Source organism: Schistocerca americana, chromosome 1 (assembly GCF_021461395.2).
Source record: "Schistocerca americana isolate TAMUIC-IGC-003095 chromosome 1, iqSchAmer2.1, whole genome shotgun sequence".
In the NCBI taxonomy this organism is placed as follows: Eukaryota; Metazoa; Arthropoda; class Insecta; order Orthoptera; family Acrididae; genus Schistocerca; species Schistocerca americana.
Genome location: NC_060119.1, coordinates 489,078,346 through 489,104,983, shown reverse-complemented (window position 1 = coordinate 489,104,983; position 26,638 = coordinate 489,078,346). Strand labels below are relative to the sequence as shown.

The following is a 26,638-nucleotide window of genomic DNA, read 5'->3' as shown; positions in this document are numbered from 1 at the left end:
AGAAGTCTTCCGAAGTAAGAGTGATTTCAGGTGTGCCGCAGGGGAGTGTCATAGGACCGTTGCTATTCACAATATACATAAATGACCTGGTGGATGACATCGGAAGTTCACTGAGGCTTTTTGCAGATGATGCTGTGGTCTACCGAGAGGTTGTAACAATGGAAAATTGTATTGAAATGCAGGAGGATCTGCAGCGAATTGACGCATGGTGCAGGGAATGGCAATTGAATCTCAATGTAGACAAGTGTAATGTGTTGCGAATATACAGAAAGATAGATCCTTTATCATTTAGCTACAAAATAGCAGGTCAGCAACTGGAAGCAGTTAATACCATAAATTATCTGGGAGTACGCATTAGGAGTGATTTAAAATGGAATGATCATATAATGTTGATCGTCGGTAAAGCAGATGCCAGACTGAGATTCATTGGAAGAATCCTAAGGAAATGCAATCCGAAAACAAAGGAAGTAGGTTACAGTACGCTTGTTCGCCCACTGCTTGAATACTGCTCAGCAGTGTGGGATCCGTACCAGATAGGGTTGATAGAAGAGATAGAGAAGATCCAACGGAGAGCAGCGCGCTTCGTTACAGGATCATTTAGTAATCGCGAAAGCGTTACGGAGATGATAGATAAACTCCAGTGGAAGACTCTGCAGGAGAGACGCTCAGTAGCTCGGTACGGGCTTTTATTGAAGTTTCGAGAACATACCTTCACCGAAGAGTCAAGCAGTATATTGCTCCCTCCTACGTATATCTCGCGAAGAGACCATGAGGATAAAACCAGAGAGATTAGAGCCCACACAGAGGCATACCGACAGTCCTTCTTTCCACGAACAATACGAGACTGGAATAGAAGGGAGAACCGATAGAGGTACTGAAGGTACCCTCCGCCACACACCGTCAGGTGGCTTGCGGAGTATGGACGTAGATGTAGATGTAGATGTAGAACAATACGATTAATATCACAGGAGGTTATATTTTTAATAATAGACACGTAAGTGCCTGGAGGTTAGACGAATACAGTCTGATTGGAATATTAGACGCACTGCAAGGCGGCTGTACAGTATATTTCCAAGCATTAAGAACAGGCTCAGTAAGTGCGTCTTTGACCCTAGTCGACGTATGGTGCACCTATCAACAAACAGGTCATAGTCCACGACCCAAACGGTTTATATCGACTGGGATGCAGTAATACTTCAGTCTGTGAATGTGGAGAGGAAGGTTAAGTTGATCATGTCGTTTTCAGTTGTCTCCTTTTCCATGTAGAGAGGAATGCAGACAACTAGACTGCGATCTACAAACAATTGTAAACTACCAAAACATATGATTGCACATTGTAATCCTAAAAATCAGTTGCTCAATTTTCACTCTGTAAGATTAAGTGAATGCTCTGAACATCAAAACAACGTCAATATAGAAGAAGAACAAGATAGAAGACCAACAAACAGCGTTTTCTTCATACCAGAGAGTGATAGCTACAAATAAAATGTTATTAATAGAAGCTATATAGTCGATTGTTGTCATGGCCCCCCACACCAGTGGGAGCAATACAGAATAATGTAAGAACAATTGCTACATAAGCTGGATCTTATTCACACATATCTTTAATTGCACTCCTTTTATTTTATGTTGCTTTTGTTTGATTATATTTTCAACTATATGCTTGGTTTCAGTGTCAGTATTAACAATAGTTGCGGTGTAACGCACGGCTTTCCGGATTGGGAAGGAGCGCCTGGTCCCCAGCACGAATCCGCCCGGCGGACTTGTGTCGAGGTCCGGTGAGCCGGCCAGTCTGTGGATGGTTTTTAGGCGGTGTTCCATCTGCCTCGGCGAATGCGGGCTGGTTCCCCTTATTCCGCCTCAGCTACATTATGTCGGCGTTTGCTGTGCAAACAAGTTCTCCAAGTACGCGTACACCACCATTACTCTACCACGAAAACATAGGGGTTACACTCGCCTTGTGTGAGACATTCGCGGGGGGGGGGGGGGGGGGGGAGGAGGGGGGGAGGTACACCGGGGGCCGAACCGCACAATAGCCCTGAAAGAGTGGTTCGGTGTAGGCGGCGGAGGGGTGAAGTGGACTGCGGTAGTCATCGTGGGGTTGTGGACCACTGCGGCTGCGGCGGGGACGGAGCCTCTCCGTCGTTTCTAGGCCCCTGGTTAACATACAATATAATGAAATATAGCATGTTAACAACAACTATTGTTAACACTGGTATAGAGACAAAGCAGAATATTGAAAATATAATCAAACAAACGCAACATAAAATAAAGGGAATATAATTAAATTTCTGTGTGAATAGCTTCGAGCTTATATTTCAACGGTTGCTACATTATTCTGTATTGCGCCCCACTGGTGTATTGTATCATGAATATTGACTAAGTAGGAACTGTTTACGGTACAGTTTCAAGGATATCTGTACCTTGGATTTATGGCTTCGTAGGGTCTGCATTACACTAGAACCCCACCGTCAGCTCTTACCAACTGAAATCGGGACTCATCTGACCAGACCGCGGCTTTCTAGTTGTCTAGGGTCCAATCGATATGGTCACGAGCCCAGGAGGGACGCTGCAGGCGATGTCGTGCTGTTAGCAAAGGCACTCGCGTCGGTCGTCTGCTGCCGTAGCCCATTAATGCCACATTTTGTCACACTGTCCTAACTGATACGCCCGTCGTACGTTCTACATTGATTTCTGCAGTTATTTCTCGCATTTTGCTTGTCTATTAGCACTGACAAATTTACGCAAACGCCGCTGCTCTCGGTCCTTAAGTGAAGGCCGTCAGTCACTGCGTTGTACGTGATGAGAAGTTACGCCCGAAATTTGGTGTCCTCGGAGCACTCTTGACAAAGTGGATCGGAAACCTTTTCACACGAATCACTTGAGCTCAAATGGCAGCTCCGCCAATGTGCTGCCGTTTTAAACCTTGTGTGCGTGATACTACCACCATTTGTATTTGTGCATATCGATATCCCACGACTTTATCACCTCAGAGCATAATATATACACTCACACACAGGTAATGATATAAAATCATAAGACTGTGAGTAAACACCTGAAAATAGCACAACGCCAAAATCAGTTGATCGTATGAGATAAATGACTGTGATCGTAATACAGCCAAGGTGGAAAATTGAATTATCTTTTGATAAATTTGTGGCTATGGGGAACGACATAAAAAAACTTATTTGTCGCATTGCGCTTCGTTATGGTTCCCCCAAACTTGCTTTTACGATAGACATTTACTGGCTGAGTTAAGAAAAACCATGATGAAGTCTATATTAGAAATTTCTTAATGCGTGATTTAACTTCAGTCCCTCCACAGACAGCAAGCGCAAATAGTCTAACAGAGGCCCATTCGGATGCGGAAAACCTCCTAAAAGCCACATATAGGCCGGACTGTTAACCAGTCCTCGTCGTTAGTCCACCAGTTCGATTCGCGACCGATTCGTCTCCCCGCATCCCAGAAGCGACATGCCAGTACGTGCGGCTACCAGGGGGGACAATCGTAATAAAATAAATCAGAAATCGCAAATTGCAAGTTCTTTTTCACCACATGCTATTCGTGAGTGGAACGGTGGAGAAGTAGGCTTAAAGCTGTTCTGTGAGTCCTCTGGCTAACACGTAAGTGTGAATTGCAAAGTGGTCGAGCAGAAGTAAAGGAAAGGTACACTGATGAACCACGGATGGCTTGCAGGTGATGGTGATTGTACCGACGACGCTGTGGCTTCTGGACCCGCTGGTGGGCGCCGGCTCTTCTGCGCGGCGCCTCCCGATGCCCATGTGGGTACCGGCGGGCCTGCGCTCCTCACCGGGTCACCAGATCCTCTACGCCTTCCAGGCTCTCGCCATGATCACCGTGGTCGAAGCGTCGCTCTACCTCGACGTCTGCTTTGTCGTTCTCATGCTCAGCGTCTCCGCAGAGCTGCACGTGCTCAATGACGCCGTTGCCTCCATCAAGGCTCCAGCAGTTCTGGTCAGTAACTGCTCTAATTGGACATAAATTTGACAGCATCTCTCTCTTCTAAACAACTCTTGCCTGACATCTCTAGTACCATTCTATGACTCAAGGCGTCTGAGATTATTATGTCACTCATCTGTCATACCGAACGCTACAAACTTCAAATAACTACAGACACCTTAAAATCTGTTAGGTGTATCTACAGTCCGTATTTCTAGAATCATGTATCAAGGCTTCATGGGTAAACTTCGTCTGCTGGTAACACTAGTGGGAGAAAGAATCAACTTACTGACACAGGAGATTAAAGAGCGTTCTTTCCTCAAATGGAAAAGTAGGTACTACTGAGTTGACTTCAGCACGAAACATTGGCTATCCACCATCGGACACATACACTATTTGATGAAATCTATTACTGGACTTTAATATGGGAGGGATCCACCCTTCGCTTTTGTAACGGTTTGAATTCCGCTGGGGACACTTTCAACGAGGTGTCCGTGGAGGAATGATAACCGATTCTTCCTCAAGAGCCAAAGCCGGGAAGAGTATTAATGTTGGAAGCTGGGTTCTGGAGTGAACTCGACACTCTTAGCTCATTCCGCAGCTGATCCATGGAGCTCAGGTCAGAACGCTGGGCAGGACAGTCCATTTCAGGAATTTTATTGTCCAAAAACGGTGATGGGCGAAGCAGTCCAACCGTGAACTTCATTAAATAGCGGCCCATAAATATGCGACTTTTTAACGTTTTATGTCAATAAATTGGATCTCAGCACTTTACACTTCTGCTACATGCGAAAATACGATGGGTATCTCGACATAAAGTGTTAACAAGCATGTCTGAACTTAAGAGATGAGGTACTTGCGTTTTTAACTACTGAGAGGCATGACTATGCGGACTTATATGCAGTTGATGAATGGATATCTAAGCTGGCATAGCTTTCCGATATTTTCGTACATTTACATGAACGAAACAGAAAAATAAAAGGCAGAAACAAAAACATTCTGACTAGTATGGATAATATTCAAGGATCGGTTAATAAGATAAATTTGTGGACACAGAAAATAGAAACTGAATTGAGTGAGTTGTTCGTAACTGACTATAATAAGATTTTGATGGACTTGCCTAAAGACCATTTGATACTCTTGCAGCAGAATTTCAAAAAATATTTTGGAGGAAGTGTTGAAGATTTTGAATGGGTTCGCAACCCATTCGTGGATTATAATTTAGGTTTAGGCTTACAAAAGGAACTGGCAGAATTGAAAGCAGACATTGAAATGAAAAATTTTAGAAGCGCCCTTGGATGTATTTTGCTTGTCAGTCAACAGAAACAGCCAGTTATCTCCGACATAACAAACATAATTACGATTTTGAGGAGACAGACATTTTGGTGCGACGTGTTGAATCCAGGTCCCTCTGGGTGTATCGTGATTAATAAAAGGTTGCGGAACGTTGATATAGTGGCCAATTCTGCATTACATTCAGATTACTTTTAATCGGATATATATGAGGTAATCCCCACCCCAACAAATGGAGAACATCGAGGGAAGCGCACAACCCTTACTGTATTCTTCCACCTGCAAAGCGTAGTGAGATTATGTGGTGGCTTTAGCGACCATACCTTTGATCGTACTGAAAGGAAAGCCAAATTGTCAGATCCATGAAATAGTCTTGGTTGAGTATTTTCGTTTAACAGGATAGGTGCTGTTCTAAGCAGGGAAACGCATTTTTCACAATTGCAATGCTCCACTCACACGACTGATGCGTCCAAGATTCGTTTGATGCATATGAAAATATCCTACAAATTTCCCTCCTTTGAAAATTATTCTATATCCTGTAATTTTTTTAATTTGAATAATTAAGACTACATTACCTACTTTCATTTATCTCTCAAAGATTCGTTTTAGTTGCTGAAATTGTATAAGTCACTGGATCACCATTCATTGTTTTCTACATAAATTGCTATGATAACTCAGAGCGTTTTGGATCCCATAGATGCCCATAAAGCTTATTAGGTAGACGCGGTTTGCACTTTGTTCACCCTGATGTAGCAGATGTTACTTTAGTTGTCAGTATCACTGCAAGTAATTGCGGTTGACAAGCAGTAGTTTCTATAGAGTGAAGTTATGAAATTTCGAGAGTGTCAATGGTGCGATAAGCAGGAGCAATAGTGATATGGCAGTTATGATGTTTCTGAATGTTAAAGTCGTGTTGCACGGCCGACCCACAGTTTAACGATTTAACGGCGTAGAAGGAGCATGAAGTTAAGACCTTTCTCGTAGGCAGATTTGTGGAACTGCCCTTTGGGAAGACTTAGCCAGCCAGTTGTTAAGTTCTGCTAAGTGGCTATCCTCAGAACGCTTTTTCCTAATCAAATGTTGAATGTTTCAGTCCTGATGCAAAGTAAATCTCATATGGGTGACTGAAACTGCCTACAGCATTCCTACATAATCTCACTCACGATCAGGACAAACTTTAAATAATATGTCTTGAATTCTAAGTCGAAGTAACATAGATACTTCAGTGTTATAATTTATTTTCGAATCGTCTGCAGTATGGGTGCGTAGTTATTATAACTATTTTTTAACCTGTTCACTTTGACTTATTGGTAATCGGACGAGTAAAGGGGTTTGTTACATCAGAAAAACGGGTCGCCATCATCTAAACTACCAACGTGTGTTCTGATTGCTATTATTAGGGGGAAATAAAATAATGGTATTTCTTCAACATGTAAGGGCAACGGCTTTGCCGCTGTGGATACACCGGTTCCCGTCTGATCACCGAAGTTAAGCGCTGTCGGGCGTGGCCGGCACTTGGATGGGTGACCATCCGGCCCGCCATGCACTGTTGCCATTTTTCGGAGTGTACTCAGCCTCGTGATACCAACTGAGGAGCTACTCGACCGAATAGTAGCGGCTCCGGTCAAAGAAAACCATCATAACGACCGGGAGAGCGGTGTGCCGACCACATGCCCCTCCTATCCACATCCTCATCTGAGGATGACACGGCGGTCGGATGGTCCCGATGGGTCACTTATGGCCTGATGACGGAGTGCTTCAACATGCAAAGTCATTGAATAATATGCTTGGAAACAAATTGTTTTATAACACCACAACGCTAGGCTCATGACGAATTGAAAATGTCCTTGATGGGTGAAACCGGCGTGGTGTTACAAAATACTGGGTGGTTATAACTAAACTGCAGCTGCTCACAGAGGTACAGTGTGGGCTGTAATTATCCTATGGCAACGAAACTTGGTAGACATTCTAATGCGTTAATGTGGAACCAATTGACATTGTAAGAAAATTACTTCGAGTTTTTGCCAAAAGTTGTAAATTTTGCGCTGTGTGCAAGGGAGATGTATAGAAATATTTCCATATGTAATAGGTTAAGAAAGGAATGTGGGTAGAAAAGCTCAGACAGATGGGAAAGGCATAACGTTCATTTTATTGTTAACCGCCGTTTACACGATTTGATCAGTATCAGCACCGGAGACGTCAACGAAATGCTGTACCCGTAAAACGGAGTGACAAACAGTTGCTCGCAGCAGTTCCAATGGAATCTGAGCAACGTTTTCCTGAATACTGGCCTTCACATCAGGTAAAGACCGAACATGTCCCCGGTGAACATTTTCTTTTAGATATCCCAAGACCCAAAAATCACATGGATTTAGATCAGGCGATCTTGCACGCCAAGCATCTGAAAAACCTCTGGAGGTAACGCGTTCGTGGAAGTTTGCATTAAGCAGATCTTTCGCTGTGCGAGTGACGTGAGGCGTTGCCCCATCTTGCATGAAAACAGTGGTTCCCACACAGCTGGGCTCTTCCAATGCAGGAATCACATGCTGTACAAGGAGGTCTCGGTAACGTGCATACGTCACGGTACACTTGACAGACCCTCTGGGTGTATCATATTCAAAGAAGAACGGACGGAGAAAAAAAGGTGCTCGAGAACCCACAACACACAGTCACATACGGCAAGTGCAATAGCTCTTCGTGAACAACACTTGATTTAACAGTACCCCAAATTTGGCAGTTCTTTGTATTCACTACACCCTGTAATGTAAAATGTGTCTCGTCACTCTACAGAATATTGCCTGGCCACATATCATCAACTTTGATCAGTGCCAGAAACCGAAGAGAAAATTCAGAACGTTGCCATGGATCCAGATGCTACAGCTGCTGCACCATCTGGATCGTGTACGGGTACCAGTGTAAAATAGACTGCAATACTTTCCGTACTGTTGACCATGGAATGGACAACGCTCATGACACTGCACGAGTACTGTCACTGCTCGTGTGCTCGTGCTGCATGGCCAGTTAAAGTAACAGCAGCCTCGTCCATTACTTCCGTCGGGGCAGGATACCTTCCTCTTCCAGATGCCTCAGCAACCTCGCGTTTTGGAATTTCATTATCACCTTCTTTAAACCATTTAATGACATCGGGCCTCTCCTCAGATGTGTCAGTCGGCATACTCTCTCACGCAGCTCTGTAATTGCTGCCGTTCACATAAAACAGTTTCACTAATAGCACGCGGTCTCTCTCTTTTCAATTTCTCTTTAGTCTCATTATGGCTTGTCAAACGACAGCGTGGATGCCATACCGTGGTACAAACAGCGCACAGCGCCAGATTTGCGCTTGGCGGCCGCAATTGGAACTAATATTTTTTTGCAGTGTACATAGGCTCCACATTAATGCATCTCTACCAACTTTCGCTGTCATACGGTAATTACATCCCAAACTGGATATCTGTGGGTAGTTGTACTTTAATTATAATCACCCGGTAGATTTGCAACTGGTGCAGTAATTTCTTTCTAAATAATTACTGCAGTTTTGTACTCTGATCCATCTGGACAAAAAAAGAAAAGAGTTATATATAATTATTACAGCTTGTTAGAGCAATGTTTTGAGACCTAAACAGTCGCACTTTGCTCAACAACCACATTTTCCGTTTAGCCACTTCTATCAGTTCCTTACATAAAAGTTCACGTTTTGAAATTACGTTTTTGAGTTACTTCACAGGGAATAGTTCATGACTTCTTTCTATATACTGAATGCAAACATGGTCCCTTATAAAAGAAATAATTTGTCATGTACTATAATAGTTAAAACGCGTACACGAATGTACTCGTATCAGTCCGCAGTCTGTAATTGGTGATAAATTCGCAATTCTTCACAAATAATTTTGCAGTGATTTTTTTTTTTTGAAAGTCTAATCGTGTTTGCTGTCGGATCCTAAAATCAATCTGATTCAATATTTCGGGGATCTAACTGTCCCCCATCTTCAGGACATTGTTGTTCCACTGTGGATTCAGGACAGCGACCGGTCAGATATTTATCAAAGAAAAATCGCCAACAGCCGTATGTTTTCACAAGTTACTTTATTATATGGCCGGTTTCGGCATGTCATTAATGCCATTTTCAGGCCCCTTTGCTCTCTATGTACAGGGATCAGATACACAGATGCAACCCGTTGTCGTCAAATCTTCGAAGTACACACTCCACAAAAAATTCTGGGAATCTAGATACTGATGGCTCCAGTTATGCATGCATCGATGTATCTGATGCTTTATACATAGCGTCCATAGGGGCCTGAAGATAACACGTATGGCAGTTATTCTTTCCAACTTGTTGCTGATATACAGCTGCCAGTAACTGCCATACGTGTACGATAAATTTTATCACATGACAAAAATCTTGCATTCAACAAACAGCTACAGAAAGCCGCTCCGACACGCAAACATAAACAGGCTAGACTGTTGACTTCAGAATTAGATAAAGCGATCTCCAGTGACGAGAAGAAGTGTAATTTAGATGAGCCAGATGGATTTCAATATAATTGACATGATCTGAGAACGGAGCAGTAGGTAAGAACGAGCAGAAATGTTGGTGGTGGAAGTGTTATGATTTGGGCTGCCTTCACTACTAAAGGTAAACCATGCACTGCTTGATTGAACACTCGAATGAATTCTCAAATGCATACTGAAATTCTAGAGACAGAATTGATAAGAATGTATGAGAACCAAGGGTACGAAAGTCTAATGTTTCACCAAGATAATGCATCTGTGTAGGGTTCTCCTGCAACCAAAGAGTGGCTCGAAGGTAAGGATATCGATGTCTTGCTCTGGCCTGCACGTAGCGTGGATTTGAAACCCACGAAAAACCTTTGGGGAGTACTTGCAAACAATGGAACGCAATCTGAGGTCGTGTGTGAACTGAAAAGAGCGATACGAGAAGAGTGGGCGACAATTTTACTGCAAGAACTACAAACCCTAACTAAATCAGCACTGTAGAGAATTTTCGAGCTAACTGGGGCGAACGGAGGGTGGAAAAAGTACTGACAGTGCTATAACACAACAGGATAGTGAGTGCCTTTATACTAATTTCCATCCAGGAAATGCAAACGCCATATTTTGTTACTTTTTCTACGAAAGAAACTATGTAATTCCGTCTTACATGTATATACTGCTTTCATAGTAAATTCGGTACATGTATGCTTCAGTCATCGTACTATTACTGTCGTGGAATCCTGTCTTTATACTGACTTCTACTACTGTACGTTATCGAGGTGTGATGTTTAATACCCTTGCTTCTCATAGGTTACAGGTCATACGTAGTCTGTGCTAGGCACCACATTGCAGAGAGCTGTCATGGAGAACCATAAAGTTAGAACGCGCATTCCCCGCGATTTTTACGGAACCATGGGGCGTATAATCTAAACAGAAGCGAGCATCCATTTACGCTCACAAAAATACGGAGCTGCAAAGCAGGCCTTTAAATAAAAGTGTACGGGATTCAGGATATGGTGCCTATCAGAAGAAAATTCGCTTCACAAGACTAATATTACGCATTCACAAGCCGCGCTGTACTGCAACCCTTTGATCACAGCTCTATAGCAGTCACACTGAGAAAAGGAAGAAACGCAAGCTACCGTGATACAGGCTTACTTACTTGATCTGGAACATAGGAAGCTTAGAGCTTGACGTCCCATCAACAACGTGGTCATTAGAGACGGAGCTCAAGCTCGGACTGTTTTGTTAAGGATGGGGAAGGAAATCGGCCGTGCTCTTTCAAAGGAGCCATGCCGGCATTTGCCTGGAGCGATTTAGGGACATCAAAGAAAACCTGGATCTGGATGGTCGGAGGCGGATTTGAACCGCCGTCCATCCGGATACGAGTCCAATGTTCTAATCATTGCGCAACCACTCTAGGCATTTGGTCTCAGGAGACGCGAACTCTTCTGTCAGCAAATCAGTCTCTAACTGGTCACAGTCCCCCGCGTAAGCGACTATCACTACTTGTTATCAAAAATGGCTCTAAGCACTATGGAACTTAACATCTGAGGTCACCAGTCCCCTAGACATAGAACTACTTAAACCTAACTAACCTAAGGACAGCACACACATCCATGCCCGAGGCAGGACTCAAACCTGCGACCGTAGCAGCCGCGTGATTCCGGACTGAAGCGCCTAGAACCGCTCGACCACAGCGGCCGGCTACTTGCTATCGTGGCCAACCCTTGTGACTTCGCTAAACATACTGTCACTGATGCAAATTTAGGCGTAAGTAACACCTACGTTGGATCCTTAACTTCATCACGATGTTATGGCGGATACTTTATCTCACCATCGATCGTATAGGCTAGGCAAAATAAAACTGGCCTGGAAAACATTTCACGCATCTTGCGATAGGCTCCCTGAGAGGGTGACATAAGTTACGCTGCCTATATTAAAGTATACGAAATATCTTTCCGGCCATTTTTATTACGTTAACGCTGTATTAATTTGTACCACGCTATTTTTCTTCCATCCTCCATCCGATGGACGAGTCCATCCTCTCGGCTGAGGGACATCGAACATTTGTTGCGTCTTACATATTCTGGAAACCAGATGTCCTCCAAAGGCCATGTCCTAGAAAAATCTCTATGTACTGCAGAGCGCTTCCGCTTGGACACCTTCCATTCATGTTCCGGCTTCGCCTCTCCCTTCAACTCCAAGACTACGCCTCCCACGACATCCTCTGACACGATGCTACAAGCTGTTCCCGCCTATGAGCGAAAACTATGCAGTGTGCTCCTTTAATTAATGTACAGACTACTCGTTTCGCTTATTACCAAGGTAATTACATTTTTCTACCTCCAAAAAATATCGCTTTGCATTTATGCATACTGAAAAACTTATCCCTTGAAAATAAATTAAAATTAAAAATTATAGTGTTCTGTGGGCTTCGAAATACAGCGTGGGATCGAAGATTTCACGTTATCTCAAATTATAAAAAGAGTCGAGTTACTACACTTCAGTTTCACACCTTACTTTACTCTTGAAGTAGGAGGTCATGAATAGTTCGATACTCCTAAATGTTTGTGTATTGTCACAGGCCTAGTTTACGGTACACAGTCCAGTCACATTAACGTGACTACCGTCAATATTCGCCGTCAACATGCAATAACCACTCACAGACGACAGATGGCGGCACTAGCAGTGGAAGATATATAAGCCATGTCGGGGGACGCAGGGAAAAGCGAGTCGTTGTCGTAATCCAGAAACGAAGCAATTGTCTTCCGTCCAAAAGAGCGTGATCATTCGTTTTCGGGCAAAGAATGAAGGCATTTGAGAAACGGCTAAGTTTCTAAACAGTTCACGTGCCAATTAGCCTAAAGTATGCCATGCCTGGCAAAATGGCGCTATCCAAAAGAAGCGCACCACGGGTCATAGACGACAATGGTGAAGGACGCTATGAAGATGTGTGGGGCGGACAGTCGCGCAACTGTTGAGCAACTGACCACCCAGATGAGCCAAGGGGCTACCGAAAGTTTCTCAACGACTGTTCAGCGAACGGAGCTGTCGATGGGCCTCCTCAGCAGGCACCTGGTTCAGGCACCCATGCTGACTGCTGTTTATATGCACGCCAGTTTCGCGACTGGACTTCCACTGAGCCACAACAGGTGGCCTTTTCAGGCGAAACACGTTTTATGCTCCATTGGACAGATGGCCGTTGGAGTGCATGGCCCTGCAACAATTGCCGTGAGGATTCAGGCCGGAGGAGGGAGAATTCTGGGTTTGGGAATCTTTTTGTGGCATTCCCTGGGCGACATCGTCAATCTGGAAGGCATGACGAATCAACACAAGTACACATCTATCCTTGGTGACCATTTCCATTCCTACATGCAGTTTGTTTTTCCTCTGCGCCCTGGCATCTACCAGCAGGACATTGCAATGTGCCACATAGCTCGCAGTGTACGTGCGTGGTTCGAAGAACTTCAGGATGAGTTTACTATACTTTCCTGGTCACCATAAACCCAATCGAGAATCTGTGGTACAGCCTCGATCGGGCCGTTCAGGCCATGGATTCTCGACCGAGAAACTTGGCGCAGCTGGTTACGGCACTGGAGATCGGCTTCACACCCCTTTTGGTATCTTCCAAAACTTCACTGACTCTCTTCCCCCGCGCATGCGCTGCAAAAGACGGTTGTTCAGGCTTTGTACTGGTGGTCACATTAACGTGTCTGGACCGAGTATGAAATTCATTTCACTTAAATGCATTTTTCTTGGTGTGCATTTTTCGCGAATGTAAGTGTATTTTGTCAGTTTCCTGTCATTCATTTCTTCTACGTTTCAGAGATCAGCACTTTATAGTGCCTCGTATAGAGTGACCAATGTGATGAATGGAAATTGGTTGCGCTCTGGACTCAGTAGTCCAAGAGGTGCGATTGCTTATAACGGTCATCAGTCAACCGAAGAACGCAGCGAGAGTACTGCCATCATCTCTGGCGATACGAATAGGATAGGTACAGAGATGTACCGCGTGCTGGTGAAGAGTATAAAACACCATCAAGCCATAATTCGGTGAGTACTTCGCATGCTCTTCAGTGTAGAACGACATCATCACCATAGTAACAGCATCGTCACCGCTACTGTGCGTATTTCTTTTATCTGTGTTCTGTCGTGTGGTAAGTTTTCCCAACCATGGTATTGACACCAACTTCAAGGACGCTGCCACAGTCTCTCACCGAAAGAGTTGAATGTACGAGAGTTGACTGAAAAGTAATGCCTCCACCTTCGTAACTCTTCAACAGTTGGCAGCATTGAGCAGGTTCTGGCTTGTTCCGTAACCTCGATTCTACAGCTCCAGTTGGCGGTAAGCCTTAGCATTGAACGGCTGTGTTGTTACAGTGTAAAGTATGCAACCCCGCGCAGACGGTCGGTCAATGCGATTTAAACAACATGCAGTCATTGAATTCTTGACAGCAGAAGGTGTCATCCCAAAGGAGAGTTATCGGAGAATGAAAGCAGTTTATGGTGCCTGTGTTGATGTGAGTACTGTGCGTCGTTGGGCTAGTAAGTTTAAAGATGTTGAGGCGGGAACATCTGACCTGCATGACAAACAAAGAGTTGGACGGCCTGTGACAGCAACCACCGAGTTTCACAAGCAAAATGTTGACAGATTGATTCAGGACGACCGTCGTATCACTCAGAGAGAAACTGCAAGCACAACCGACATTTCACAAGAACGTGTGGGTCACATTATTGCTTTCTTGGCTATCGGAAAATCTGTGCACGATGGGTACCCCGGATGCTGAGTCCTCAAATGAAAGCGCACAGCATTTGTCAGGAACTCCTCTCGCGTTACGAAAATGAAGGTGACGCCTTTCTCCATTCAATTCTGACAGGAGAAGAAACGTGGGTACACCATTACGAACCGGAGACGAAACTTCAGTCTATGGAATATCGACACAAAGACTCGCCCCAGAAAAAGAAATTCAAGACGCAGCCCTCAGCTGGAAAAATCATGGCCTCAGTGTTCTGATTTCCTTGATCGTGGAACAAAAAAAAAAAAAAAAAAAAAAATCAGAGCGTTACATCACAACGCTTCGAACTCTGAAACGACGGCTTACAAAGGTCCTAAAGGAAAATGGAAATGTTTTCCTGCAGTATGACAGTGCCAAACCACACACTTCACGTGCCCCAACAGCAGAACTTCAAAGACTAAATCTCACCACCACACGGCATCCTCCATACAGTCCAGATTTAGCACCGTCTGACTTCCATCTGTTCCCGATAATGAAAGGCGATCTGCGGGGACATCATTACGCTTCTGATGAAGACGTTGAGAGAACTGTGAGACTGTGGTTGCGGAAATAGAGTGTCGACTTCTTCGGTGACGGCTTCAGAAAACTTGTTAATCGTCGGCAGAAATGTATCCGGTTGGCTGATGATTGTGGGAATGTGAATATTGGTAATTAAAGATCACGTTTTAAGGATTATTTCTGTGTTTGATTTATTAAAGTATTCCCATCCAAACCCAATTAACGAAGGTGGAAGCATTACTTTTCATTCGACCCTCGTACAAAGCCGTGCTTACGGCTCAAGGATGTTGCCAGGGGACTGCTAAGGGCGTGCTTCCGTAAGGAAATACTTAGGCCTTGTCGATATCCGGTTGAATCAACGTCAGACTCTGCGACGAAAGCTCTTATTTTGTGCCTGCAGACAGACACTACATTTCCATAAATTTAGATATAATAGTAGCTTTCCTGGTAGAACGCTAAGAGTGACAAGTGTTATGAGAAAGGTTCGCGGTACCGTTAACACCTGAGCCTGCATGGTGATAAGGCCATTTAGAAAACATACGTTCCTGCATTTGCAGAGTAAAAAAACCGAGAAAATATAGGGCATCTGAAAATGAGTATATGGGTTTTAAAGCTTTGCAGCATTTATTACACCCAACGTATAATTACAAATAATACTTCAAATGAAAGAACAACTGCAAACGATAAAGGCATGGTTGTAAGCGTCTCCTTAAAAATCTCCACACAGCCGTCACTGTAACTGCTAATATAATTATAAACAATACATCAAAAATGTTCAAATGTGTGTGAAATCTTATGGGACTTAACTGCTAAGGTCATCAGTCCCTAAGCTTACACACTACTTAGCCTAAATTATCCTGAGGACAAGCACACATATCCATGCCCGAAGGAGGACTCGAACCTCCGCCAGGACCAGCCGCACAGTCCATGACTACAGCGCCTTAGACCGCTCGACTAATCCAGCGCGGCAAACAATACATCAAATGAAACAGCTAGACAGCTAGTCAGACAGTATGGAACGACCAAGAGTGACTGAAGAACGTGTTGAACGAGTGAGAGTTTTTCACGCATAGCCCCCAAGAAATCGGTTCGGAAGGCTAGTCGTGAATATACCTAGTCCCCTCCAACCACACATCTACGGTGTTCGCACCACAGTGAAAATACGAAAAGCAGTTCTCTTAAAAATTACAATACATATTCAATTTCCACACATCCGGCATCCTAAGATGCTCTTGAATGCTAAATTTAGTTGTTCCTGATGAAATACAACTATTATATTCTGTTCATGGGGGTAAACTTTCCTCAACGCGTAGCCCATGGATAAAATCAAGCTCATAGTGCGTAACATGTCGGAATTTCCAGTGGCGACAACTGACGTACGCTAGTGACACCTTCGAGTTTTCTTCAGAGGGCTGCCTTCTGCTAAAGTGCAAGGTGTTATTGGAACATTTTGTGCTGTATATTAGATGTAGCAATTTTGTGTAGTTGTGCGTTCGAAAAATTATTCATATTTTCGTATCGATGTTTTAATTAATTCACTTCAATCAAAATATTGTGTAGGGAGATAGGTGCCTCAACCTCCTGCTTCGACTGAGGTAGCTCAGTTACTTCGAAATTCTGTTTATAAAAAGTATTTAAAGCCAATTAGTGCAGTGGAGACAAGCTCTGCTATGTGGGGCCAGTTATAAAGTGATTTCACGTATGCTGAGATTAGAACCGCTCACACAACCAGTTCATAATGCAACAAGGGATCGATATTTGCTGGCATTACAAAGATTTATTGGCAGACGCGAGGTTCGACACACCATCTACTATGGGAATATCCAGACATTCCATGAAGTGAACAAAGAGATAATGGAACTGTGGACGGCCGTCCATGTTTGTATGACCTATCACTACCTCGCAAAACAAGGCATAACACTAAATTTTAAAGTTCCGCGTGCGGCTTAGTAGGACGTGTTGGTCAGGGGGTAGCTTCAGTCGGAAGATGTCAGAAAAGAACTCGAACGCTCCACAACGAGAAAAGGCTACATACAGATTGTGCTCGTGAATATTGAAACCGCCCTCAACTCGAGGCCAATCGCTTAAAAGTAAGACAAAGTGCTTTCCCGAGCACACTTTTTGGTGGGGGAGAGACTCACAACTTTGCCAAGACCCAAGCCACCAGCTGTAACAGGCTTGAAGAGAGGACTCAGATTCCATTAGAAAACAGCACCAGAATACGTTCCAACTTAGACTGTCCGTTGTTTCAGTACGTTTGCTTACGTTTAGTCACAAGCGTGGCGTCGCTATAAGGTTGCAGCACTGGACAAGCTTTAATATTAGATCTACACACCAGAGTTCAGATATGCATTTGTTATGTAATTCGACAATTTATTCTGTACGCTCTACTGAAATATTACTTCAGCAGCTTGTACACGGACAATAATCTGATAAATTTTAATAATGAATGCAAGTAATCTGAAGGCCACAATGCTTAAATGACAACTGGGACCGCGCTCGAAATAGACGTAAAAGGCCTCTTGAATTACAGCAGACAGAGACTTCAAAAGTTTCTGTCCGTGGTCCCGTTCGCGGTTTCGGCACCAGAAAATGTATGGTATCAATTATAAAGTGATTTAACGTCAGTGAACATACGTTATTTAAACAGAAGTTACATCACGGAAATTACATAACGCCTTTCGTTACAAATGCAGAGTTAAATGCTGAGATGCCGTTTAGCTATCTCTCACAGCAGAATTTGCGTAGTACAATGCTATGTACACTTTGCCATGCACTTCATAGTGGTTTGAATAGTATGTACGTAGAAGCAGATGTTTCTAAAACAATACTATTAAAAATTGAATCTCCTTTTCCATTTGAATTTTATTATTTACATTTACGCTTTTGTAAGTTTGTTAAACTTGATTCACATTTTCAAATAGAAGCTGCAACAAAAATCACTAGGGAAAACATCATTTTTAACCGTTACACTTACGAGAAAATGTTTGCTTGAACTGTAACCATCTTATCTTTCGCAGAAATTTTGGGAATGCAGTTAATTGCCCTATTCCACTATCTAATTAATGCACACTAACCGATATACCATTTCAGATGTGTCGAGGAGTTGGAGTCAGTAATGTCACAGTCCGTTTTCGTCCTCCTTTTTCTGAATATGATGAACATCTGTGTACACATTTTCGTTACATCAGTGGTAAGCATAAAATAAATTTTCAATATTTATAATAGTTGTATACGTTTTAAACGAACAACAATTGGTGAGCAGCTTAAATATGAAGTTCTGACATGGGAAGCGACGGAAAGTCACGTATGCATCTGTTAGGTAAAAACAGGAAAAGAGATTCTTTCGTATGTTTTTCTCATCTGCTCTTGCAAACAACTTTCTAACGTAATACACGTTGCTGTGAAAGTGAAACTGTCTACGTTACGCGAGGTAACTTCAAAACTAAGTTGCACGTTATCATGGCGGCCCAAGTACCTTTTATGAATGTTGCATTAAACTTTAAACTTTTCAGCATATTCATCAGTCCTCTGTAAACACCGGCTGGAATCTTCTGCCAGCCATTCGATTCTCTGGTTACGGTGCCATTCTAGAACCGCTGTGTGAACGTCTTCATCTTCGGAAAATCTGAGACAGCTGTGAATCAGTTCCTCGATGGCCTGGGTAACGTCGTCTGTGGCAGATGTAGATGGCCTTCTCTCACACCCATCCCCACCTGAGTCTGCGCGGCCTTGGTCAAACTGTTGGCACCATTTCATTACGGGTGGAAGCGACACTGCAAGAATCGTAGTATCATGCGTACTTCAACTTTGAATTACGTTTCGATTTGCACCACCACTACACCCCCACACTGCGATGCGCATATTATCAGAAACGCAAAAGAATAGAGCCTGCAGGAAACCCAGAACATGTACACCCCTCTGTCAGTGTATCACTATTATTCCACAATGGTCTTGGTGTGGACGACATGTGTAACTTACTTTTTGAGGTTCCCTCGAATCATTTTCTATCTCTTTTTTCAGGCACCTAAGTTATGGAAATGATGAAATTACAGTTTTAAGCAATCTGCAGTAGCTATACATACAATGAGATGACAAAACTCATGGGACAGCTGTATGCACAAATACAGATGGCAGTAATTTCGCGTAGACAAGATATGAAAGGGCAGTCCATCGGCAGAGCTGTCATTTGTTCTCAGGTGGTTCATGTGAAATGGTGTCCAACTTGATTATGGCAGCAGGACGGGAATTAACAGACTTTGAATGCGGAGTGGTAGTTGGAGCTAGACGCATGGGACATTCGATTTCGGAAATCGTTAGCAAATACAATATTCCGAGATCAACTATGTCAAAAGTGTGACGAGAACGCCATATTTCGAGTATTACCTCACAGCACGGGCAACACAGTGGCCGACGGCCTTCACTTAACGACCGAGAGCAGCGGCATTTGCATGGAGCTGTTAATGTTAACAGACAAGCAACACTGCTTGAAAGAACCGCAGAAATGTGGGACGCACGACGAACGTATCTTTTCGGATAGTGCGGCGAAATTTAGCGTTAATTGGCTACGGCAGCAGACAACCGATACGAGTGCCTTTGCTAACATGACGACATTCGCCTGCAGCGCCTCCCCTGGGCTCGTGAGCATGTCGGTAGCACCCCACATGACAGGAATACTATGGCCCGATTTCAGTTGGCAAGAGCTGATGGGAGAGTTCGGGTGTGCCGCAAACATCAGGCAGCTATAGACCCATTTTGTCAACAAGGCACTGTGCAAGGTGGTGGTGGCTCCATAATGATGTGGGCAGTGTTTACGTGGAACGGACTGGGTCCTCTGGTCCAATTGAACAGGTCATTGACTGGAAACGGTTATGTTCAGCTACTTGGAAACCATTTTCAGCTATTCGTAGACTTCATGATCCGGAAACACGATGGAATTTTTATGGATGGCGATGCGCCATTCATCGGGCTACAATTGTTCGCGATTTGTTTGAAGAACATTTTGGACAATTTGAGTGAATGATTTGGTCACTCAGATCGCCCGACATCAATCCCATTGAACATTTTTGGGACATAATGCTGCACCAGCAACACATTCGCAGTTATGGACGGCCATAGAGGGAGCATGGGTCAGTATTTCTGCAGGGACTTCCAACGACTTGTTGAGTCCATGCCACGTCCAGTTGCTGCAGTACGCCCGGCAAAAGAGGGTCTAACACGAAATTAGGCGGTATCCCGTGACTTTTGTCGCCTCTGTGTATCTATTGCCTCGTAATTTCATGCGTGAAGTACTTCATATTATAATGATTTATTACTGTAAATCTAACACGTTAATTCTGCCTCGGGCATGGATGTTTGTGATGTCCTTAGGTTAGTTAGGTTTAACTAGTTCTAAGTTCTAGGGGACTAATGACCTCAGCAGTTGAGTCCCATAGTGCTCAGAGCCATTTGAACCTAACACGTTAATTGTTATCCAACAGCTGTTACAGAAAGACGTGGAACGCACGACGATGTCGAAGATGTTGTGTACACTCCCAATATATATGTACGAAACGGGGCTGTACTGCATATTCGGCCAGACAATTATTGACCAGGTAAGTGCTCAAGAAAATTTTGATATTACTCCCAAATGAAAAAAGAGGAGCAAAAAGCTGACAGTTATAAAAACATCGGACATTTCTAGAGAGAAGTACATATTGCCAAGAAATTAGTTCATTAGAATGGTAGAATAGTAGGAGTTGCGCAAGTAAGATTTCTGCGGTATAAAAATTTCATACACATTTTGCTCCGTATCCCGCGCGCATCTCACGTACTTCATAATGATTAAAAGTCGACCATGAGTTGCGTAGTATTCTTTTTTAAACTTTTAGTATACCGGTGTCGTATCACGGGCCCAACTTAAGTGGCACTCTGTGAGTATCGTTATGCCACATGAAAAGTCTCATACAGGTGTACTATGAACAATAGTACGTACATGTGTCATGGTACATGCCTCATGTCGTTAACAACAAACGCTGACCAACGTGGTGTTCTGTTGACGTTTGTCTATTTGGGTAACATTTGGTTTAATTACAAGATGCATCTACTTCTAACAGAAACATACAACTGTTTGTAGTGCATCTGCTAAACGCTGTTCATGCTCTGACACACAGATTTTTCGTGTCCGGCTATGATTTGTTAGTGTGAAAAATGCCGAGCTACATCGCAGTACGGAATACCCTTCCAACTTGGTAAGTAAATTGCTAGGTCGGAAGAAAATAAGGACGTACAAGAGGCAATAGGACTGTGTCTTGCAAAGCACTGTGGTTTTGTCATTTACGTAAAAACGACGATGAGATACTTAGCAGTATTTTAGAACAGTAGAGAAGCATTTTTTCCTGCATACAATGTCTGTCATGTTTGAGGCACTCAAAGTTTACCGTCAGAAATCGGTTTTCTTTTAACAGAATTGGCCAAAGCGACTATTTTTTCTTATTACATAGAAAAACATGTACTACATTGTTCTTAAGAAAGTTTTGGTAGATTGTTCTTAGGAAAAATAACGATTGGTGGTCCACATGCCTACAGAGCAGATTGCTCCATGCCACCGGCTGCTACTGTCACCATGGAGTAAAAAATGATCCGATGATGATCTTTAAAAAGACCGAAACGGGTCACCAAACTAAATATACAACATACATGCGATGAAGACTGTTTTATTTAATTAATTTTAACATTGTCTTTAATCCTAACTTACCTGCTTTCCTCACCAAAACTAACAATTTTTCTGTTACATTAAATTAAGTTGTGATCTTCAAACTCTTCCATATACTTCTGACACCTTCATCGTCGTCGAAAACTAAATCTGTTTATATCCTACTGAATATAAAGCCAGTTCTGTACATAAATCACCATTAAGAATTTGGGCGTTTTACTTCCGCGCATTTATGCATTTCCAGTCCCTCTAAAGCGCACACAAATACGATACTTTTCGTACTTCTTTACCCAAATGTATCAAAAATGTGTGACGAAAACAGGACGCAGTCAGGTCTATCAAACCATTTGAATTTAATACACGTCCCGTCCACGCAGAGAAAGTCAGAGTTTCCGAGCCAAATGGCCGGAACTTGTGCCTCCGGAAAAGCAGCTCTGCAGCCAACACTAGTCTAGAAGCTGTGGTGGACTGTCTTTTCCTCTCGTCCCCAGGCGTTTCTAATATAACCTAGGCTCAAAGATGCAGTGAGTTATTTTTAATTTTCTGGGACTAACTCAGTGCGTCATTTATTGATACTAACATAGTATTTTGTTTAAGAGAATGTGGGGAATAGACCGAGTGATCAAAAAGTCAGTGTAAATTTGAATATTGAATAAATCACGGAATAATGTAGATAGAGAGGTACAAATTGACACACATGCTTGGAATGACATAGGGTTTTATTAGAACAAAAAAAATACAAACATTCAAGAAATGTCCGACAGATGGCGCTTCATCTGATAAGAATAGCAATAATTAGCATAACAAAGTAAGACAAAGAAAAGATGATGTTCCTTACAGGAAATGCTCAATATGTCCACCATCATTCCTCAACAATAGCTGTAGCCGAGGAATAATGTTGTGAACAGCACTGTAAAACATGACCAGAGTTATGGTGAGGCATTGGCGTCGGATATTGTCTTTCAGCATCCCTAGAGATGTCAGTCGATCACGATACACTTGCGTCTTCAGGTAACTCCAAAGCCAATAATCACACGGACTGAGGTCTGGGGACCTGGGAGGCCAAGCATGATGAAAGTGGCGGCTGAGCACACGATCATCACCAAACGTCGCGCGCAAGAGATCTTTCACGCGTCTAGCAATATGGGGTGTTTTTTTTTCTAATAAAACACCATGTTATTCCAAGTATGTGTGTCAATTTTTTACCTCTCTATCTACATTATTCCGTGGTTTAATAAGTTTTCAAATTTATACTGACTTTTTGATCACCCGGTATATACGAGATACCTCTAGAAAGTAAGTTTGGCTTGCAGAGATATATGTTGTGTACGCTGTACAGCGCTTGTTTAGAATGGCGAAGTTGGTTGAAAACCTGCCGCTTATGAGATTAGATCTGTAATTCGTTTTCTGAACGCGAAGAACATACAGCATTCTACATTCAGCGACATATTTGCAAGATTTAGGGAGAAAATGCAGTGGTTCAGTGATAGAGAAGTGGTCCCGACAATTCAATGAAGGGCGTAGTCAAACGCACTATAACCAACGAAGTTGGCGTCATGTTTCGTTAATACAGAATTGGTTCCTTCAGTTGAAGAACTCGTAAAGTAAAACATGACCATCGTATGAACTTTCTGCAAATTTTAAGATAATTTCTTCATGAATCTATTTCTGAAAACTGAATTTTAGAAAAATGTGTTCTAGTTGACTACCATAACTCTTATTATAGCTACACAAAAAACAGAGTCAGGGCACTGTACTCGATTTTTTCGCACATTAGAACAAAGATGATGATGATTTTCTAAGCAAGGCTGTGATCGGGGACGTGTCTTTTGTCGCTTCGAAACCCCTCCATCCTATCGACAATCAATGGAAAAGAGACACCTTGCGCCCAAGTACACGCTGACGCCAAGCGGATCTTGACATCTCGAAGAGCCATCTGTGTAGTCTTTTGGGATAGATACGACATTCTACTGATACTATTTTTCCGCGAGGTGAAACAGTCAGTGCAACTGTTTACCGTGAAGCGCTTATGAAACTGCGTCGCGCAATACAGATTAAGCGCCACGTAAAGCTCAATTAATTCGTGACAATGCCCGACACCACACTGCGAACAAGATGCGACAACCGTTACAGGACTTTGTCTAGAGTCTGTTTGCCCACTCTCCATGCAGCGACTTTTGCACCTGAAAGTGTTCCATGGCGGTCAAAAATTCAACAACGTGTTATCACGTGGATGATAACAAAGGGGGCAACGTTCTATGGGGAACGCGTACTTGACAGGTATCTGTGAAATGGTGAGAACTATGTATAAGATATGTTTAAGATTTGCAGTTTACTTCGTAGATAGTTCTTCTGCATTTCTACTCGTTTTGTATTTATTTGCCAAACGATACTCACGTTCTCGGCGCACCTTCTATATGGGCTGCGTTGACGATATCTTCAAAAACACACACCGTGAATCATTGGTTTTTGCGTCTCTTGCCACCCTTGGCCTACGTTGTCTACTATAATGTTCGTGTGGTGACAGCTGTTGAGGCTATGGAGAAATGACTGCAGTCGCCTCATCACTCCATTCTATTTGCATGAATGTATTTTTCAAGGGAATTAATTTCAGATCGGTCTATAGCGTTCTCGAGCTTTTAAGAATATTCTCGAATGTTAATGATAGTTCTAGAATATTCTCGAATGTTCTGTAATCGAAAGGGCACATATCGCATTGAGCCGCACTCGGACAAAATCGTCATAACCGATGAGGTGTGCAGATAAACAATTCATCGAAAAAGTGTATCCGTCTATAGAGAGCAACGATATCAACAGAGGCTGGTTCTGTGAGCGAATACTTCTAACAAAAAAACATAGTTCAACAAACAAATCAGCGTATATGATATCGAGCGAAGAAAAATATTTAAATCCGTTGATGCAATGATCAACTAAGACGAAATCGTAAACTTCCCAGCAAAATTCCTAAAATCGCTCAATGTTCCCCGTATACCCTCGCATAAAATCTCATAGACTACATCATAGAAGCAGAAATATGTGTCGGAAACGAAAAAGCAAGTCAGTATCCATTCCACGAATCCACTCATCTCATAACTTACAAATCAGGTTTAAAAACTTCAGTTTCTGGTAGATAAGCGTGCAGCACAACTGTCACAAAAGCAGAAGACCAAACATTCCAAGTTGAGGAGTGAAGTTGAAAGAATCGTGTTTCTCGTACCGACAAGTCTACGTAGTACGTCCGCTTGTTGGACACCACGAAACTTATTCTTCTTTGCACCCAAAAGCAAACCACTAAATTTATTTTATTACACGTTTCTTCGAACAAGTTAGATGCGGTATAAATGAGATGATTATTAGCATCTTTTCCAGTTCAGGAAACATATGAAAAATAAAAACCTTGCGAAGAGGGTCCTTTTATATGGGTTTAGAATGTTTTAGTTACTGTCGATATACTTATATGAAAGCAAATGTTTAATTGGAAGCCAGATAATAGACTAATAACAATTGTTAAGCATCGACGATGGGAGACATTCTATTATAGCCATCGCAGAGCACCGCCTAGGAATTACATCGAGGGCGGAAGTTCCGCATTGACGACTTGAGAAAACTTTAATGATAGTGGAAGACAGAATATAAGTGTAGCACTGTCATTAGTGTTGTTTACAACAGATGCTACCAAATCCAACCAGCGTTGATACCAAATTAAATTGCCTGCAATTAGCATATGCACAGCCATCATAATTATGTTATGAGTTCGACGTACCTGACGCCAAAGTAAGTGCACAATTCCTTACACGGAAGTCGTGTACCACCATTAGCTGCAACAGTAGCAGGACGAGACAACTTAAGTAATGTAGTACCATATTAACTGACTCTAAAACGCTTGTTCCATGTACAGGTAACAACAAGCAACACTTTTCAGACAGTTGCAACTCACTTAAAACATCACTTTGAATAAAATCACACCATCATAAAGTAGTAACACAGACATGTAAATTATTTATACAAAGTCACTAGATCTGGAGACTCGTACCAGTTTTAGAAAGCAGACAGGAAGGCAGAAATTCCGAGCAATCATGCCGCAAGGTGTTTCTGCCGGCCATGCACAGGGTGTCCTACACAAACAAATGACAATAACAAAAGAACCTGACATGTCATGTTGGGTAAATACGCAATCGACAGAGACACTCTCCAAAATATGATCCTCATCACTTCGTGAACAGCACTGACAAGGAGAGGCCGCCAATTGTGAAATTCGGATTCGATTCATACTGCGCACAATAGAAGCTCATGGTCAGAGGTGTAATGTGGCAAAGCATCAAGATGCACTTGTCAGCCGTTGTAGAGAAAATCGACAGTTAAAACAGTTAAAAGAAACCGTTGCGGTGAAATACTCTCGACGATTAATAATTTTCTACAGCGTCGTGGCGCAGGGGTAAGCGCTCGGGTTCGTAATCCGAAGGTCGCCGGATCGAATCTCGCGCCAAGCAATTTTTTTATTAGTTTTTTGTAATTCAAATACATATAAACTCTTAATGATTTGCTTATGCATGTTGGTGATGGTGGATCGCTCTCCAATTGTACCGCCTCCATTTTTCCGTTTGTTTAACAGGGTGTACCAAAGCTCTCCCGTCCGCACTGATTTTCGACGATGTTATAAGTTGCGCTAGGGACGGCAACTACCTTCTTTCGAAGTTAGCAGGCAACTACGCTGTTATGCGGTTGCTCGTTTCGGCCCATTCAACATCAGTCCTTCAAGTGTAACGAGCGAGTAACGGAGTTTATATTTCATACCTGCCACAGCAAATTTGTGTTCGTGGGGTCTCTGTTCTAATTCGAACGTGTGACTTACGCTAAACGTATTCGTTTCGGAATATCGTTTCCAAGTCTTCCGTTAACTAT

General features: G+C 42.9%; 1 protein-coding gene across 1 annotated transcript in view; it reads left to right on the top strand.

Moving 5' to 3' along the window:
- The first annotated feature begins 3,700 nt into the window (after positions 1-3,700).
- Positions 3,701-26,638, top strand: part of LOC124566636 (odorant receptor 49b-like) — a 49,329-nt gene continuing 26,391 nt past the window's right edge. Inside the window, exon 1 of the mRNA XM_047131029.1 lies at positions 3,701-3,976. Within this exon, the coding sequence (XP_046986985.1) occupies positions 3,701-3,976 (276 nt within the window). The remainder of the gene's footprint in view (positions 3,977-26,638) is intronic.